The following is an 18,385-nucleotide window of genomic DNA, read 5'->3' on the forward strand; positions in this document are numbered from 1 at the left end:
TTCTAAGGTTCAGTCACAGGAGCTCTGCAGCTATGCTGGGTAGAGGAAACTATCCCAGTCATATTAGCACAAGCTGCCACAGAGCGTTACCAGTTTTCAGCTAATAACTGTCCACATTCTTGTGACGTATCAAAGCTCGGCTTCTCCTCCCAGTCATTATAACAGCAAATAATCAAAGATTAGGCCAGCACATTGGCTGGAATAAACTGGCACAGCTCTACTGAAATCAGAGGAGCTACACACCATCTGAGGTTTTGGCCCTTAGTATTTTACCTCCTCCCTGCCTGGAGGGATGGGAGTTTGTTCCAGCAAGGGCTGCATTTGCCATTTTTACAGCCCTTCACAATTTTACCACCCTCTCCAACACATTTGACCGGCAGCTCTGTCCTTAACACAACTCACCACTTTACAACGTGGTCATACAAGGACAGAGCTCTCTGGTAAAACCTGATCGGTGCCTACAATTAATAACCCAACCGGCTCCTGGCAATGATTGATTACAAAATATCTGCATTTCTTTGCTTGTATTTTCACCCATGGTGAGGTGACACATCCAGCTGTCTGTGACGGGGACTGTCTAATTCAGGAGGCTATTCTGTTTTCTTTCCTTTTTACAAAACTCTCTGCAGTTTATTACCTCTCCTGCCACACACAACCTCACTCCTCCTCCTCTACTTAATCACTCAAGGTTGATGTGACTTTATATGAACCTGGCTTGAGTCATGTAAACCTTGGTGCCATGTAGTACTGGAGAGAGACTGACAGAAACAGTTCTGCTGTGGGTGGAATGATGGGCGAGACCTTAAGAATATTCTAATTTTCACGCTAGACAGGGCTGCTAATTTCAGACTCAAGTTTCATTTGGAATTCCTCCAAAACCATGTTTTTATTTCTCCATTTCCTCCTACCGTTTGTCTCAGCTGCTCTCTACGTTTTTTAGTTCCTCATGAATCGTAATGGGAAAGCCCCTGGGGTTATGTTCAATCTCCTGATGACAGAGAAAAGGGTATAAAATTTGGCACAGGAGAGAGGCTGTGGAATGAATGCCACCTGTCCAACTTTCAGAGAGTGATGGGAGGGTCACTGTACTCTGACAGTATTAATCGGAGGCAGATGTAGGCCAGACCCTCAGCACTGACTCAGTGACTTCAATGCAGCTGCACCCATTGACCCCAACCGAGCCTCTGGGCTGGTAGCCACACCAGCCACATGCTTCCTACAGTGGATTCCCAACGCATGCCTCCCCCAGAGAAGACAAATTAACAACAGCCACACTTAACGTAGAGACAAGCAGTCAGACCGATTAAAGAGCTGGGGGAGGGATTAATTCCCAGGGAAAGGCTTCCAGAACTCAATGTGTGACACCAAACGACAGCTAAGGGGGTGAAGGTGGGAGTATTTGCAAACCCCATGGCTCGGGGGGAATGGATGTCGAGATGACACCGAGCACAGGAAAATGGAATTCAGGATGCACAGCAGGAAACACTTGCTGGCGGCGAGGTTTGCCAGACCCGAGGGAGGTGATCAAGGGCCCTTTTCGTGAATCACTTAATGAGACACAGTCCATTTGAAATCTAGGGTGTTTCAACAGTGGGGTTTTTAAGTAAGTGTGTTTCAGGCCTTATCTCGCCTAATTTGGGGCTGGCCATCCCTGTCTCTAAATGTTAGTGGCTGTGTGAAAGGCCCATGCCAACCAATGGGGGAACTGGCCTGACAGGGCCACCACTGAAATGGCCTGTGCGCAAAGGCATGCTAAAAAGCCTACAGAGAGACGGGGGTTATTTTTTAAAGCTGTGACCATGTCCCTTTAAACAAGGATATGAAAAAGCACCACAGAATCCACTGAAAGAGACCCATCCGGCCTCGCCAGGAGGTGGGGCTGGATCCTGCCCACAATGAAATCAGTAATGAAGCTTTAATTGATTCAAAAGTGGAGGGTCAAGCCTGAGTTCACGTCACACTTTTGTACCCCTTCATAAGGAGATTGTTTAGTACACCTCCCCTCCGATTCACCTCACAGGGACTCTTCCCTCTCCCATCTCCCTGGGCCAACATAAGGGAAATACTGAATGTCTTTTTATATCTATTTAGCAGCCCAGCCGTGAATGCTCTGTACGGCCCCAGAGGTCCCTAGATCAGTTTGGGACTAGATGGTCTATCCCGTCTCAAGTGCCAATGAGTGGAACATTTGGTAACATCACTCCAGCACTCCTGCATGGCTGTTGTTTGACGGGAAAAGAATGAGGACATATGGAAGGAAGCGAAGCCAGTCCGGGAAATCCCCAAACCCCTCATCATTGCTCCATTCGCTTGGCATCCCCAGCAGCTCTGCTGTGGTCTGGGAACTCAGCTAGAGAACACAGAAGTCGTTGCTGTTGGACAAATCGGGGTACTGGCAGAGGGCAAGAGCCGAGAGCTGTGCAGCTGGGGGCTCTAGTCTGTTTCCGCCCGAGACCGGCTTGCAGAGGTGAGTCTCCCATTTGGACTTGGGCACGGCTCGGCTCTTCTGCCTGAGTTTATCGCCATTGTCACAGTACGTCACACAGCACTGACACGGCATGAACGGCTTGGCTCGGTGCTTGGTCTTTGACCTGGGGGCTGGGGCCACCCCGCTCTGAGCAGCAGCGCCCATTCTGGAGCTCTGCGGTTCCAGCTGGCCTTTCAACCTGCTCCTCCTCCTCTGGACGTGATCCAGGCTGATGTCTGACTGCGAGGAGCAGCTCTCGTTCCAACCCGAGCTGGAGCTCAGGCTCCTCAGGGGCAGGGCGAGGCGTAAGGCTTTCCAGAACTTGGAGCTGGGCGGCTTGGATTTATCCCCGTCCCAGGTCATAAAGGAGACAGACTCCTTCAGCTGGAGAATGCCGGGATGGGTGACCTGCAGCGGCCTGTACTCCACCACAATGAGCTTGGTGGAGATGGCGTTCTGGCACACGATGCCCAGCTTGAACTCCAACAAGCTGATGCTCTTCTCAGTCAGGTAATTGGGGCTCAGCACCACGATCATCCTCCGGCTTCGCTGAATGAAGTCGAAAACTGCCTCAGTGGTATCTAGAGAGGCAAGGGTGGGAGAGGAGAACAAAGCCAAATGAGGCTATTTCACTGGACACATGCATGGCCCTTCCCAGCTGGAGAAGAGAGAAATTGGTTCATGCAGTCCAGCCAAATGTTACTTGCCCATGGTCCCGGCACACAACAAATATCAATAGCTGATATTTTTCAGTCAGCATCCCCATCACGGTGTGGGTTGGCAGGCAGACTCTGTGTCTGTCTGGTAAGTTTTCTTTACAAGGCTGCTAGTGAATTTAGCAGCAAACCATACCAGGTCAGACCAGTGTTTGATCTGGTCCAGTATTCTGTCCCCAACTGTGCCAGGAGCACCTACTTCACAGGAAGGAGCAAGAGTCTCCCCAAGGGATAGGTAGGGAATTACCTGCCTATAGGGCTTACAGCTGTTTTGCATCACTAGAGCAATGCAAATGTTTTTTAGAAGATATACTCTCTGAATTATTGTGGGGCAGGTCTCTGGCCTGTGCTCTGCAGGAGGTCAGACTAGATGATCACAATGGTTCCTTCTGGCCTTGGAATCTAGGAAAGCAAACAGTTCATCTGGCCCCGAGAGCTTTTTTTTCAGAAGGCTACACCTGTAACGGACATCACTGGGGGCTTCTCGCCAACTCCAGAAAGCCACCTCTTCTTGTCTCCCATTGGACATCCAAAAATTGAAGCACCCCAAATTAGAGCCCTTGGAAAATGCTGGCCCTTGACTCCTCCATGTCTCAGTTCATCCTTCTCTGAACTGGGGACAATAAAAGTACTGCCTTGCAGAGGGCTTCATTAAAGTTTGTACAGTAAGGCAAGCTCCTTAGCTGGAAAGGTGCAAGACAAGCCCCGTGTATTTACTATTAACAGTACTGAAATGGGACTGAAGCAAGGCACAGCCTTAGCCTTCCTGGCTATAGCGCCGATGATGCGGGTTACACAAAGTGTGTTAGCCGCTGACAAATGCAAGAGTTGTGGCTAATGGCTTCCCAGTGAACAGGCGGAGATTAATAGGGCTGTGCCACTTAGCAAATTCACTCTCCCTAATTGACACTATTACCATGAAAATCCAATGAACACAGAAGGGCTGGCCACGCACTGTGAGTGATGGCATCTGGCACAGGGTAGCTGGGGCTGGTAGTGTTTAACCAGGGCAGAGCGTGCTGGAGGGAAAACTTTAATAAATACAAGAAGAAAAATCCCCTATAAAGAGCTGCCTTTGCACAGGAGCGCACCCAGCAACTTCCGTTGCCCTTGTTCAGATCCCTGACGTCTAGGAGCTGCCACATGGGAAGGTTACGTTGCTGCATCATTGAGCAGTTTTAACAAGCTTGTCTGGTGTCAGCTGTGCAATACAGAACCAGATTGCGGGGAGGACGGAGACTGGTTTTTCCTGCAGGTTTTTCCTGCAATCCTACTTGCTAGTGATTTTGTTGTGAAGGTCTCTGGTCTGGTGCCTGCACATTTAGGTAGCATCTGTGCGCACTGCAGAGCACCCCAAAGTTATGTGCAAAAGGAATCTAAAAGCAACACATTTCTATTAGCTCTTTAAAGGCTGTAAAGTTAGAGTACGTCTGGTGCCCTAAGCATTCATTTGGCTAGCAGTCTGGAAAGGCTAGTTTGTGCATCAACAACATGCTAGTATGTAGACAGGAAAGAGGCAAGCCTGAGCAGAATGAGAAGCCTTCCCAGACAAATGGGTGATGGGAGAATAAGCCTAAGGGAGAGGTTGACTTTGATTAAGGATGAATTCCCTAGCTCTAACACAGACTTCCTGCGTGCCCTTGGGCAAGTCACTTACTCCGTGCCTCAGTTTCCCCATCTGTAAAATGGGGGTAATAGCCATGCCATCCCCCTTTTGTCTTTTTAGACTGAAAGCCCTTCAGGGCAGAGTGTGCAGCCCCTACAACAAGGGGGCCCAGTCCTGATTGGGGCCCTTGGGTGCTATTTATAACATGAACAGGTACCGCTATTTGGATGGCATACATGTGACTAAGGTGGTACCTAGGCCTCGTGATGCTGGGTCTCTGCACAGGGGTGAATTCCACCCGCTAGGGTTCTATTTACAATAGATGCTGCCGCTGGGACAGAACATTTTGCCTTGGCTACACATATTTGCTGATGAAGAAATGGAGTAAAATTAAACTCAGGAGAACCGTGCAAGGACTTAAATGCAAAAGTGAAAATAAACATTTTATTTAAAAGTAAAAATATGTACATAAAACCCAACAACACTGACACATCACAAAAGTGAGAAAACGTAGAATGGAAAAAGGCCTTAAAACAGCAAATGAAATGGAAAGCAAAGTCCATTCCAATGTGTGCAAAGCCGGTCCTCCTCCACAGTGAGATAAAATGAAGGACTTTACATTTAGCTATCTGTTGACTAACGTAAAGTTACAGCGCAGAATCAGATGAACGCACCAAATTAAAGGTACAAGCTGTGCTAAAATCCTGCACTGGGAACCAAATGCCATTCATAAATAAGTGGATAGGCTTATTTGGGATGGGTCCCAGCATCTGCCCTATGCATGGGACATTCAAAAAGCCGAACGCTGGCCTAACAGCTCCCATTGCAGTCAGTGGTAACTTGCATGCTTTTATCCTTCATTGAATTGATGGTGATTGCCTGCTTCTTGGTAATCCTGTTGGGGAATGGGCACAAGCATCTTGAATCATTGATGCTGCTGGAGTTACGCTTACTTACACTAGAGGAGGGTCTCGTCCTTTTTTTTAAAAAAAAAACATGTTAAATCAAACAAGTAAAATTAAACACAGGGATTTTCTGTCCTAAAATAAATCTCTATTAACCTAGTAACTAAGGGTCTCTCGGTACCTGAGCCAGCAGTGAGATGCAAGATGCTAATGGCTGGGAGATGTGCGGACATTCAGATTCCATGCACGCAGGCTGTTTTTTAAGTCAACTTAGAATGCAACAAAAAGTGGTTGGAGTGTGATGTGGGGCCTTCCATCCTGCATTCAGATGTTACAGCTGCTTGATGGTAACTCTGGCTGCGTTTATTGCAAGGAGATGCTTAACGTGAAGAGATTCCAAAGGCCCAGCAGGAAGAAATGGGACAAAACGATGCACTTTACAGGTTAATCCTGGCTTTACACAGTTTTATAAACTGTGAGGTGCTGATTATATCACAAGTGACAACATGAAGACTGAGTTTATGGCGCCAGGAAACCACACTGCAGAGCCAGCAGTGGATTACGGTTCCAGCACAGCAAAATACATATTTTATCCTAAGCAAATGAGCAGTTCTGTTGACTTCCAGGAAGCCACTTGGGACTTGGAGTCATCAGGACTATTCATTTACTTAAAACTAAGTATGTGCGTAAAGGCTTTGCCGGATGGGGACCTAAGCCAGGACGTTTTACAGCTGGGCTCCTCGGCTGTCTCTCCAGCACAGCACAACTATTCCTGTCCAGTTGGATGGACAGTGCACAGATTCCAGCTGTTTGTTTTTAACAATGGCTCCACAATGCGTGTCCCAGTCTCGCCAATGGGCATCACAGGGACAGTGACGCTGGCAGACCAGGTGCCAGCTCATGCCAAGGCCCCTAGGTCCCAACTGAAACCTAATGAATGCAGAGCCGGAAACCCGTCTGGCTCAGCTGTGGGGTAGTAGTATTAAAATAGGTATTCAATTTATAAAAATGTGTTTAGACTTTATGAAATACTTGTAGAATGCTGCATGTATTAATCTCGCTTAACATCTGTAGCCCAGGTTATAAGGTACCGTTAAGTGTTTCCATTGTAGACCTCTGTAGCTGTGTAACTCACCAAACAGGAAAGGAGCATTAACTCATGTAAAATGCTGGCTTCCTGCAGGAGGGGTTAGGCCCTGCCCTGCTCTGCAAGAAAGCCCATTGAAACCAAATGAGCCATTGTGAAACATCAAAGAACAAACTGGTTATTAATTGCATTCGCCCCCTTCCCCACCCTATCAGAAGAGGAGACCTGCATGTAAATTCATCCCATCAGTTTGAACTCAGGGAGGAAGGGAATAAAAATGTTCAGCAAGAAGAACCTCAAGCTCTGTGCTGCTTGAACTCTTAGGGGCAAAGATTTCTAAGCCTAACAGAGTTCCCCAGGGCTTGGCCTGGGTTAGTCCTAAAGGACGTAGAGCTTGCATATTACGGCACCTTCTATTACCCCTTTGTAACCTAAGACTGTAACCCATTTGTGTGTGTATCTTACCTGCTTTAACCTTGTAAATAGCTTTCATTTCCTTTCTTACTTAATAAATCTTGTTTGTTTATTATAGGATTGGCTACAAGTGTTGGCTTTGGTGAGATACTAGGGTGAAACTGACCTGGGGTCAGTGACTGGACATTTGGGACAGGGAGTAACCTGAATATTGTTGTGATTTTGCGGGGGTAAGGGACCATCTATCACAAGGACAAGCTTACTTAGGTGGCAAGATAGATCGGATTGCCCAAGGAGACCGTCTGTGACTCCATGTTAAGGCTGTCACAATGCTTGAGTTCACACTAGATACTTGGTTAGTGAAATCTAGGTATAGGACTCACAACCAGTTTGGTGTTTGTGCCGTTTCTTCACAATTTGCCCTGAGGTTGGTACTCAAGCTTGTGAGCAGCTCTGGATAGCCTGACACTACTTGAGTGACAGGGCAAGTTACAGGTCAACCAAGAGTTACAATCTTAGCCACAAACAATATACATGCATTTGCCAGGAGTAACACTCAATTCCAGAATAAAGCAAAAATGCCCCCATGCACCAAGACATCTAGGTGCCCCAAGGGAGAAAGAGAATTTTAGGACAATAGTAAATGATTAACAATTCTACAGACACATGGAAAAACCAATCCTCCTCCCCTAGGAAAGCAGGGCAGAGCTGACCTGCCCTGAGAACTGATTGTCCTCTAATATTAATCATTAGTAAACACTTCGATCACAGCAGAATCTCAAAGCTCCAGCCAGAGCCAAGCCCCATTATGCTGGGCTCTGTAATAAGACAGACACCTGCCCCAGCGATCTTATACTCCAGCGCAGCGGTTTAGCACACCACGCCCTTGCCTATTCCGGCCAGTGCCGGTGCCTCCTGTCTAATCCAGGGTAAAGCAGCCCAGAGTGGAATTTTCAAACGCACCCGGCCTAACCCTGCTGCCACTGATGACAGAAGGGGCTTTACCACTGACGTCAACAGGAGGGAGCGGAGTGAGAGCATTGAAAGAACAGCTGGAAAGCAGGCAGGACTGGTGCACGAGGGCCCAGCACCGATGGGCACTATTAAGACCAGGAAAGACGCCTGTCAGGACCCGTCAGACATGTGCTAGTGGCCCAGAACCGCTCCACTCGTGCATCGCACTGCTTCTTGCACATCCAGCCCAGCTAGTGTCCTTGGTGCTTCTCACTTCAGAGAGTGGGAATTCAGAAACAAAGTATAGGTTGGCAAAGACACTTCCATAACTGTTGTTTTAAAAAGTGCAGATCTACAAATCAGGACAAGTAAGAGAATAAATAAAAACTCTTTATTGCTGGATACTCCTTAATAATCTGTGCAGTGGGTGTTCAGCCTTCCCTGAAACTCTGGGAAGTATGTGCAGACTCAGTCCCCTGTGTCGCCAGAGGAGCTGCCGAGGTCTGCCTGTTCTACACAGTGACATACAAGCAACGTTGCCCACTTAACCTTTTGTTGTTGCTGCGCTTCTGAGCTAGGAGAGCATTAAGTGCGGATAGGGTGACCAGAGGGCAAGTGTGAAAATTCGGGACAGGGGGTGGGGGGGTGGGGGGGTAAGAGGTGCCTATATAAGAAAAATCCCCCAAAATCAGGACTGTCCCTATAAAATCGGGACATCTGGTCACCCTAAGTGCGGACGTCCCAGTGGAATGTGAGCTCTCTGAAGCGCCACCCCAAGCATGCCTGGCAGCATCAGATGTGCTGGTTGACTCACATACCAAGCGCATGAAGATGTGGGCAGAACTTGGAGAGAGGTGGTTTGGGTTTTGGTTTCGAAACAAAATGCCTCCTTTAACTCCTTCCACAGTGTTTTCCAACGGCCAGCGGCATAGATTGAACAGGGACACTGCTCTTCAGCAGGAAAGCAGAGGCGTTTGCAACCCTTGTGAAGTCCCTGAGCTTTGTTCTACAAAAAAGGGTCACACGCGCATGTGAAGGCAGGATCTGCGGCACTGTATTAATGGAGAAACTCCCCTCGATTCCGAGGATTGGGCACCACAGGGGTTTGGAAACTCAGAAGACTGCCAAGAGTTTCTGAGCTGGGCCGGCTTTTGCCAGAAGGGCTGTAAAACAAATACCACCAAGGAGTACCTTCAAAACAAAACATAAAGTACATTTCTGTGACAATTGCTTCACATTTGTAAAGTCCCTGAAGGGAGTCGTTCCCATGGGAACACATCCAAGAATGGTACGAGCCAGCTGAGTGCGAGGTGTGAGCATGTGTTGTAGTGTACGTCCCATCCTGAAGCAGAAATCAGAGTGTCTGAATAAGCAACGTGGCCACGCCCGTCTCCAAGAATCCTTACTGAAAGCGTAACAGCTCGTCTGGGGACTTTGTTCAAACTGGCCCGGTGCTTCCATGCTGGGGTCGTTACCGCCACGAGCCACTAACCAGAAGGGATGAAAGGTCTTAAGGAGAGACAAAGGGGGATCGAGGTCCCAGAATACTGGGGCAGGGCTCAGGTCAGATCCCAAGAGTGAGAACGCTGACCCGTGCAAACGCCTCCCTTCCCCCAAAGGATGCTTGCACCCTTCCTGGATGGCAAATATTTAGACCCTGAGAGTGGATGTAATGCTGACTGGGTCTTGTCCAGCTAAATAAAAGGGGGCACATTTGAAACATTGGCCAGTGAGCTCTTCTCTGACCAGGGCAATTTAAAAGGCCATAGGGAGGTGCCGTTCTGAAACGCTCAAGATGGAATCCTTCACTGTAAACCTTCAGCGGATATGTTCTTGCCCCCTCCCCACCTCTATCACACATCTCACAGGGAGGAATTGGAAAGCTCCTGCTCATTGATGCTAGCGCGCCTGGTCTTCTTCTTCACTGGCATCTCCACCTGCAGCTGCTTCCAGAACCTGCCCCGTGGGTACTTGGACTTCTCACCTTTCCACTTAATGACAGTGAGCGCAGTCTTGGCCCGCTTCAGCTCCTTCACCTTGCTCTTCTTGATGGCTTTGTACTGGACCAGGATGACTCTGATGCTGCCCTGGGAGGCCATGTTCTCCAGACCAGCTTTGAGCTCCAGAAGGGCTTGTGTGCCCTGGAGGACGTAGTTGGGGCTCAGCACAACAAGCAGACGGCGGCTTTTCTGGATGAAGCTCAGAGTTTCGTCTGTGACAACTGGGAGAGAAAGACACCGAGCTGGTTAGCGACGGCGGAGAACGCACCGCTGAGGGACTGCGGTGAAGCAGACCCTCCTGGGAGACCGAGCCCCTGTGTGTGTCTGCATGGGGATTTCCCAACCACTTCAGACAGCTCTACCCAATGAAGGCCTCTGCTCCAGCAGCCAGCACCCCCTTCCTTCCCAGCAGCTGGGCCTTTACTGATCCACAAAGGAACTGCTCCCCATTCCCAACCCCGGTCCATGCTGCCCTTCTCTCCAGCACACATGGCCAGGCTCCCCAAGGGCAGAGAGTGGCTGGGGTCGCTCAGAGCCAGTGCTATGTAAATGCCATCATGCCACGTTACCATGAGAGACTCGATCACTGCGGGAAGGCTGCGTGTGGAGAGCGAAGCTGCTTTGGGCAGGCCTGGATTTATCCCAGTTATAAGTGGGACAGAAAAGGAGACCCCGCAATCTACTGGAGCCAAGCACGGGGTGTCATCCCCCTGGGCAATGTTGTCACCTCAGCTAGGGGGAGATGTGATCTAAGAGAAGCCAGGAACATCTGCGTTTTAATCCTGCTGTCACACAGACAGGCCTTTGGATAAATCATTTCACTCCTCTGCCTCAGTTTCCCCCGCTGTGAGATGGGGATAGTAATTATCCACCCACTGGGGTGTTCCGAGGGTTAATTTAATTTTGAATTGCTGGAGTTCTAACTACTCTCCTGGATCCATTATTAAGCTCCTGCTCCTGGATCCCTCATCACCGCAACAAGGGCGCCCCCACGCTGTTCCCAGAGGCAGTGACCTCCGCCGCCCCAGGTTTTTAATGTGGGGTCTCTAAAGCGACACCATGAGAGTCAGTGACATGGTAGCGGATGCCTTTGCTTTCCAGCAGCAGCGAGCAGATTTGCCTGAGCCACCTTCACAAAGTTAATGCAAAGTCCTTCTGAAAGCGCATCTCCCAGCGGCTGCTTCCGTCGTTCACGGGCAGAAAATATAATGAAAAAGAAAGTAACACTGGAACTTAACAGCATTTAGCCGCCAAGGGTGCCTGACTCACTCCTGCCAGCAGGAGATTATCTGGAGGGATAATCCATCTCCCCCCTGCTTCTTCATCAAGGACAGCATAATCCTCTACCTATCACACAGGCACACGCTCTGGGGGCAGGGTACTTCCCTAAGAAGTAGAGGAGTTGAAGCCCGGTGGCGTGTGATGGGGGAGCAGCAATGACTTCCCGGCCGTCCAGGTGGGCAGGGACTGGCGCTTGAGGGACCTAACCAGAAGGTGGCAACTGCTGACCATTGCTGTGAGCCTGCGTCACACAGATGGGTATGGAAGCACCCCTGGTTGGGCTTGAAGGCGAAGGGTCCCTAGGTCAGGGTGGAAAGGAGAAGCAGCAAAGGGACATGGGCGGGCAGGCAGGAGAGAAGCAGAGACATGAGAGTGCAGAGCAAGAGAAAGAGAGGTAAGCTTGAAGGCACAGCTTGGCAGGCAGATTTCCGTGACCTACTTTCTTTAGGAATTCGCTGGGGCCTGTCAGGAGTTAGTGGATTCTCATTCTAGGAAGCCATGTTTAGCAAATCTGGCTCCCCTGGTCACCCCAAGAGATGGGCTGCGCTGATACCAGCCACTCCACTGTCCACACCGGAGGCAGATGTGTGGTGGGGACTAGTGCTCACACACTGAGCGTCACTAACTCTGGGGCACATTCTCTTGTTTTGGCATAGGAGGTGGCTGATGCATTTTAAAAACACTTTTGCAAGGGAGCATGAGGGTGAGGGAAGCCCTTTTCTGCACTCCTTGTTCCACACGTCCCCGTGGCACGCTCAGGGTCTTTGCTTCCGGAGCCACATCGCAGAGGCTGGTGCTGGAAGCAGCCACAGGCAGCTTGGGGCCACGCTTCTTTGACCCGTGCACTGGATTCACTTCTTCAGACAAGGCAGAGGAGTGGCCAGTCGCCTGTGATGGGTGTCGCCAGATGCGCAGTGGCAGACGTCACCATGCCACACGGGGGATTTAAACAAGGAGCTTTTCTTTTTGTGCAAGGACACACAGTGAAGAGGCCAGCAGATCAGACACAAAGAGACGACTACTCTGCAATTACCCACATTACGGCTCAGCTCGACTGACGGCTCTGCCCCGCCAGGAGTTCCTAGCACAGTGCACGGCTGAGCTGCAGTGCTGGACTTGGCTGACTTATTTCTTTTAGCTCTTGATTTTTTTAAACAGGTCCCTGCTGCTTCTCTCTCTCTCTCTAGAGAATTTAGGAAGAGGATCAGGCTTGCCCTGAGGGCAGGATACCGCTGTCTGCCTGCAGACCTGCCACCTTCAGATATGATCCTGCCAGACCTTACAAGGCGAGGAGAGAGAGGCTGTATCAACTCTTCGCTGGAAGAGTGCCATGGATTGGCTAGGGGCTGCAGGGAGTGGTGCTGGCCAGTCAGCAGATGCTGGTTAGAGCTGGCTGAATGACGGTAAGAAACATTCACCAAGTAATTTGAATCATGTACCGAAATTTGTGAATAACTTTTGGCCAGCTCTAGAGATGACTGTCCCACTGAGTCACGCTTACTGGTACGGTGTGAGGGCACCATGCTGCTGGAAATGCCACCTTCACACGCTCGCCACCAGCAGTCATTGAAATTCCCATGGCACTTTTCATTGTAGGCGATTCATACGGATAAGATATTCCTCATGTCCTGTGCTGAACTGCCGCACAGTGGTGCTGCTAAACAACCCCTGGGTTCTGCACCCGAGGCGGATGAAGCAATCCCTGGGCCCGCTGGTTGGAAAGCGCTTTGGGACCCTTTGAGATGAAAGATGCTCTGTTCTTTTGAACTGGACCAGTCCCCGAGGAGGCAGAGTGGGTGATATCGCACATGGAGAGCAAGGGGGTGAGAACACCAGAGTGAAAGGTAGAGGACGATTTATAATTAGTTCCCAAGGAGAATGTGCATTTGCTGGGTTATGAGAGAATACAGCAGCCTGCACCCTTTGAGAGCAAGGCACGAACAGAACAGTGGAGCTGTAGGTCAGATGCAGAGCTGTCCTTCCTGCTGATATAAAATAGCTGTGGAACAGAATGAGCTGAGACGTGAACCATAACAAGGCAGGGAAGAGAGTAGTCTGTTAATGGGCATCTGGGACTGACACCAGAAGGAAAGGAAACAGTTAAGCACTTCCTAAAGCAACCGGCCAATCTGCTCTGGAAACATTCTGCCCCATGTGTGCTTGGCTTCATTACAGTAATGTAGGCCTGGAAAGGACCTCAATAGGTCATCTAGTCCAGTGGTTCTCAAAGCCGGTCCGCTGCTTGTGCAGGGAAATCCCCTGGCGGGCTGGGCCGGTTTGTTTACCTGCCACGTCCGCAGGTTCGGCCGATCGCGGGTCCCACTGGCTGCGGTTCCCCGCTCCAGGCCAATGGGGGCTGTGGGAAGTGGCAGGGGCCGAGGGACGTGCTGGCCGCCCTTCCCGCAGCCCCATTGGCCTGGAGCAGTGAACCGTGGGCAGTGGGAGCCGCGATCGGCCGCACCTGCAAACGCGGCAGGTAATCAAACCGGCCTGGCGCGCCAGGGGCTTTCCCTGAACAAGCGGCGGACCGGCTTTGAGAACCACTGATCTAGTCCCGCTCTCTGCACTCAGGCAGGACTAAGTATTATCTAGACCATCATGACAGGTGTTTGTCTAATCGTAAGAACCCCCAATGACGGAGATTCCACAACCTCCCCAGGTAATTTGTTCCAGGGCTTAACTATCCTGACAGTTAGGATATTTTTTCCTAATTTCTAACCTAAACCTCCATTGCTGCAATTTAAGCCCATTGCTTCTTGTCCTATCCTTGGAGGGTAAGGAGAACAATTTATCACCCTCCTCTTTTTAAATCTTTTATGTATTTGAAGTCTGTTATCATGTCCCCCCTCAGTTGTCTCTTCTCCAGGCTAAACAATCCCAATTTTTTCAGTCTTCCCTCACAGGTCATGTTTTCTAGACCTTTAGTCATCTTTGTTGCTGTCCTCTGGACTTTCTCCAATTTGTCCACATCTTTCCTGAAGTGTGGTGCCCAGAACTGGACGCAGTACTCCAGCTGAGGTCTTATCAGCGCCGAACAGAGCAGAAGAATGACTTCTCGTGTTTTGTTTGCAACACTCCTGCTAATACATCCCAGAATGATGTTCACCTTTTTGGCAACAGTGTTACATTGTTAACTCATATTTAGTCAGTGATCCTCTATAACTCCCACATCTTTTTCTGCAATACTCCTTCCTAGGCAGTTGTTTCCCATTTTGTATTTATGCAGTTGATTATTCCTTCCTAAGTGGAGTACTTTCATTTTCTGTTACTGTCTTTCCCTCCTCATCGAGTGAGGAGCCTCCCATTCATGTTCCTACAATGTGGGCCTACCCTGTTCCTGCCATCATTGTTCCTACACTGGGGCCACGGGACCTTGGTTCTGGCTTTGTGCCACATAGCCACATCTCACGCTTAATGAACTGCTCTATCTGGAGCTTACTGCAAAAATGACATTGTGGGTTCCATGTTTATCGCCTCTCAGGGACTCCAACTTACCTGTCCGCAAATAATTTTTTTGTGTAACTGCCAGCCCTGCAAACCCTATCTAGGATCTGAGAGCCAAGCTGGATTCTTTCCTTCTTGTACATCACCACCAGCAATAAAGACACAGTAGGCTGAATTATGCCTTCCAGTGACACCTGTGCCAACACACGACTGGAACTTAATGAATCAATCTTGCTGATGCACAAGAAGGGACAGAACCTCTTTCTCCCAGAGCAGCATCAGCTCTGCAAGGTGAACTAGAGCAGAAAACAATAAAAATATCAACTTGCTGAGCTGACTGCTAACAGGCACCAGGAGCAGATCTGCTGCGGAAGGAGATGCCAAATTTACAGAGTTTCTTCTGAGCACAGAACTGCACTTTTTAGCCCACGGCCGCCTCAACATTGTGTTAAGAAGTAGAATAAACCCTGAAGATTTAGCCTAGAAAAAACCAAAAAACTTAAATTGTCAGTGTTCACCAAACCCTCCCTCAGCTGTCTGGCACTTTGCAGGGGCTGAGCTAACCTGCTATTTTCACTTTGAGTCGGTGCCCAAAGCCCCCAATCAGGATTGGAGCCCGCTATAAAACGGTAAGTTTTTGTAAAGGGCCAGATGATGCTGCCAAGTGACACCCGTGCAAACACATGGTGGGAACTGCTCTGTGGCCCCTACTAAACTTGGCTCCATGGTTTGGTGACATAAAAATGGTTTTCCTGAGCCTCCTCCCCCCGGGGATTGTCAGTGGGTGGAAGAAAGGAGGAGCCACGGTCCTTCCCCTTTCTCTCAGCATTCACACCCTATGGGATGCAAGGTCTCAGTCTGCTGACCACTGGCCTTAGCTAGGCGGACAGGACCAATGTAGAGTGAACAGCTGCTGAACAGAACTATCCAGGGCTGGCTGCAGGAGCCTGCTCCTTCCCAGCATCTGCCTGAGCCTGACCACTGGCGAAAACAAACAAGCCGGCGTACGGCTCGCCTCTTCGTGCAGGCTTTGCATTGACCAACCACCCAGTGGCTTTACCTCGTCACCCACTTGGGGATTAATCTTTGCTTTCTTATATGTCAAAGGAGTGGCACCCAAACATCTTGTCAATGGACTCTGCATGAGACTAGGAGAGCAAAAGGACCCAGGGTCTGATTCTGATCTCCCTTACAGCTGGCTCAGACTGGGGAATCACTCCTGGTTTGGGTTACCTGAGTGCACAAGCCTCTACTTTGGAACAACCTAGCTAGTGATTTTTACCAGCACACGTTCTGACATAACCGGGTCCTCACCCAAAGCCCACTGAAGTCAAGAGCAGTCTTTTCATTGACTTCAATGGCTGTGGCCCTTATCTAGCCTCCGACTGAGGTTCTGGCACCCTGTGTGCCCTGTAGCCATGTGGGATTCCCCAAGAGATGGGGCATTTGGAGCACGGGCTGTTCTTGCATCTTTGCTTCGGCAACCCCAGGTTTGTACAACTGATCCGAGGAGGGTCCTGGATTTGGCCACTCCCGGGTGTGGAGCCCTTTGGCCCTGTCCATCATTAAAGGGTGGGCCCCCAATAAATACAAATGTAGTATTTGCTATTCAGGGTTATTAATATGCTGATATTTACTAAGGATAGACGTGCTTCAGGGTATGAGCTGATCTCTAACTAATGGGGATTAGTAGGAAACTTTCCCTGGGGACTGGTAATCCCATCACTGCTACAACAGGATTTATTGCACCTTCCTGATGCAGCGGGTGCTAGCCACTGTCAGTGACATGGTAATGCACTGGATGGACTACTGATCAGGGCTAGTATAATAATTCCCCTATTCCTCAGTCCACACCCCCAACTTTATCCTCCCTTCCTTAGGCCAGTTCAGAAGTTTTAATTAAGGATGGGGGCTGGTTGCCTTGTGGTGCTTTTAGAGCACTGTACAGCACACCTCCTGGAAAGAGCATTGAAAAATACCCATTGTCATTTGACCCTGGCAGCACCCCCCCACACACTGGCTCGAAGTGTTTGCAGCTGAGTGCAACGTGAAGCAAGACACCAGAATCTGCTCTGAGGGACATTTAATGGAGTGGGGGACATTGCTTTGAAAGGCCAGTTCGTTATCACCCTCCTCTCCATCACCACGGCCTCCAACATAATTAAGGGGAAGGGCATAAATGGTGGGCATCCCCCGTGACATACTTACTTCCCCCGGGGAGGCTGTCTCTGTCGAAGATACACAGCTTGTATCCAAACTCGTTCTCCAGGACTCCACGCAGGGTCAGCAGCACAAACTCCTCCTCCTCGGCATTCCGGGCATAGGACACGTAAATGTCATACTCCTTACCGTCTGAGAGTCGGGAGCAGAGAGACACTTCTGTTACTGCCTACAGTCCATGCCTTCCCCCATTGTTCAGTCCCCACCTCCCCTGCTGGCTCTCGAGTCTTAAAGGTGCCATGGACCTGTACCTATGAGCCATCTCGCCAGACAAGGCTTTGCGCTTCTCTAGCCTCAGCGGGACTCAAAGCGCCTGGCACACCTTCAAGGGATCAGCAGCAAACCTGCCATTCCAGCCAGGGACCTACTATCATCCCAGTTTTCCATAGGAAGAAACAGCGATGTGGCATGCCTGGGGGATGAGCTCAGAGTGACATAAGAAGCCTGATTCTGTGCTCGAGACAGAAGACCGTTCTTTCCACACCCTTAGCAGAGAGGCCAAAGACCGGACAACATAGCCCTTTCCCTCGAGATGGTCCCATGAGGGATCTTAATGGAGCAATGTGTGGAGAGCTTACATTATCCTGGCCACACTGCACCTACTCCAAGGATACCCTCCTAGACCCTGCCTCTGGCTCCTCTCGCAAGCATTCAGTTCACCCAGAAAAGTGAAAACAGTTAAGGACATTTAGGGTCAGTGTTACCCTGCTTCTGGAGGGGGTAGAAATGGCCTGCCACAAAAGTTATCTCCAGAACCAAAGGGACTAGCAGCAAGAAGCAGGCGTTGTAACCCCGTGGAACCCTTACCAAGAATGGCTTCGTCCGTTCCAAAGTGAGCCCGGTAGAAGAGAACCATTTCGAGCCAATAAACGTGGTAGACGACGATCAGGATCACCACCAGCAAGACGGTGGCTCCCAGTCCACAGGCCAATTCCACAGTGTATCTTGGAGCTAGAACTGGGGTTAAAAACAGACCGATCTTTTTTCATGGAATACACTGGGCTTCCATTTTAATGGGCACATGGCTGGATCACAGGCAGCCGAAGGGCATAACACAATGTGAGCCCATCTGTAAATGGAGGTTCCTGTAGGACATCAAAGGCTAATGCCTAAATAAGTACACACACGCGCGCGTGCGAGCCGTGGGCAGTTTTAGGGGGCTGGGCGGTTGCAACATGAAGGAGGCAATTGAAGGGGAGCCGAAATGACTGAAGGGCTAATTCTGCTGCCCATACAGACACTGAAGATGGGTGAAGTAAATCACTCCCCACATCTTCCCGGAGCAAGACAG

General features: G+C 49.8%; 1 protein-coding gene across 4 annotated transcripts in view; it reads right to left on the reverse strand.

Annotated features, from left to right (window-relative positions):
• Positions 1-1,577: 1,577 nt before the first annotated feature.
• LOC102940652 (interleukin 1 receptor accessory protein) overlaps positions 1,578-18,385 on the reverse strand; it is a 60,852-nt gene continuing 44,044 nt past the window's right edge. The window contains exons 9-11 of one of the 4 annotated variants that reach the window (XM_037908731.2): positions 17,902-18,051; positions 17,083-17,226; positions 1,600-3,048 (exon numbers count right to left, since the gene is read on the reverse strand). In XM_037908731.2, coding sequence (XP_037764659.1) covers positions 2,351-3,048; positions 17,083-17,226; positions 17,902-18,051 — 992 coding nt within the window. In that variant the 3' untranslated portion in view covers positions 1,600-2,350. Of the gene's footprint in view, positions 3,049-5,219; positions 10,371-17,082; positions 17,227-17,901; positions 18,052-18,385 lie in introns of those variants that run through there. The other 3 variants (XM_037908727.2, XM_043522507.1, XM_043522508.1) reach the window with 3 other exon arrangements.

This window comes from Chelonia mydas, chromosome 9 (assembly GCF_015237465.2).
Source record: "Chelonia mydas isolate rCheMyd1 chromosome 9, rCheMyd1.pri.v2, whole genome shotgun sequence".
Classification (NCBI taxonomy): domain Eukaryota; kingdom Metazoa; phylum Chordata; order Testudines; family Cheloniidae; genus Chelonia; species Chelonia mydas.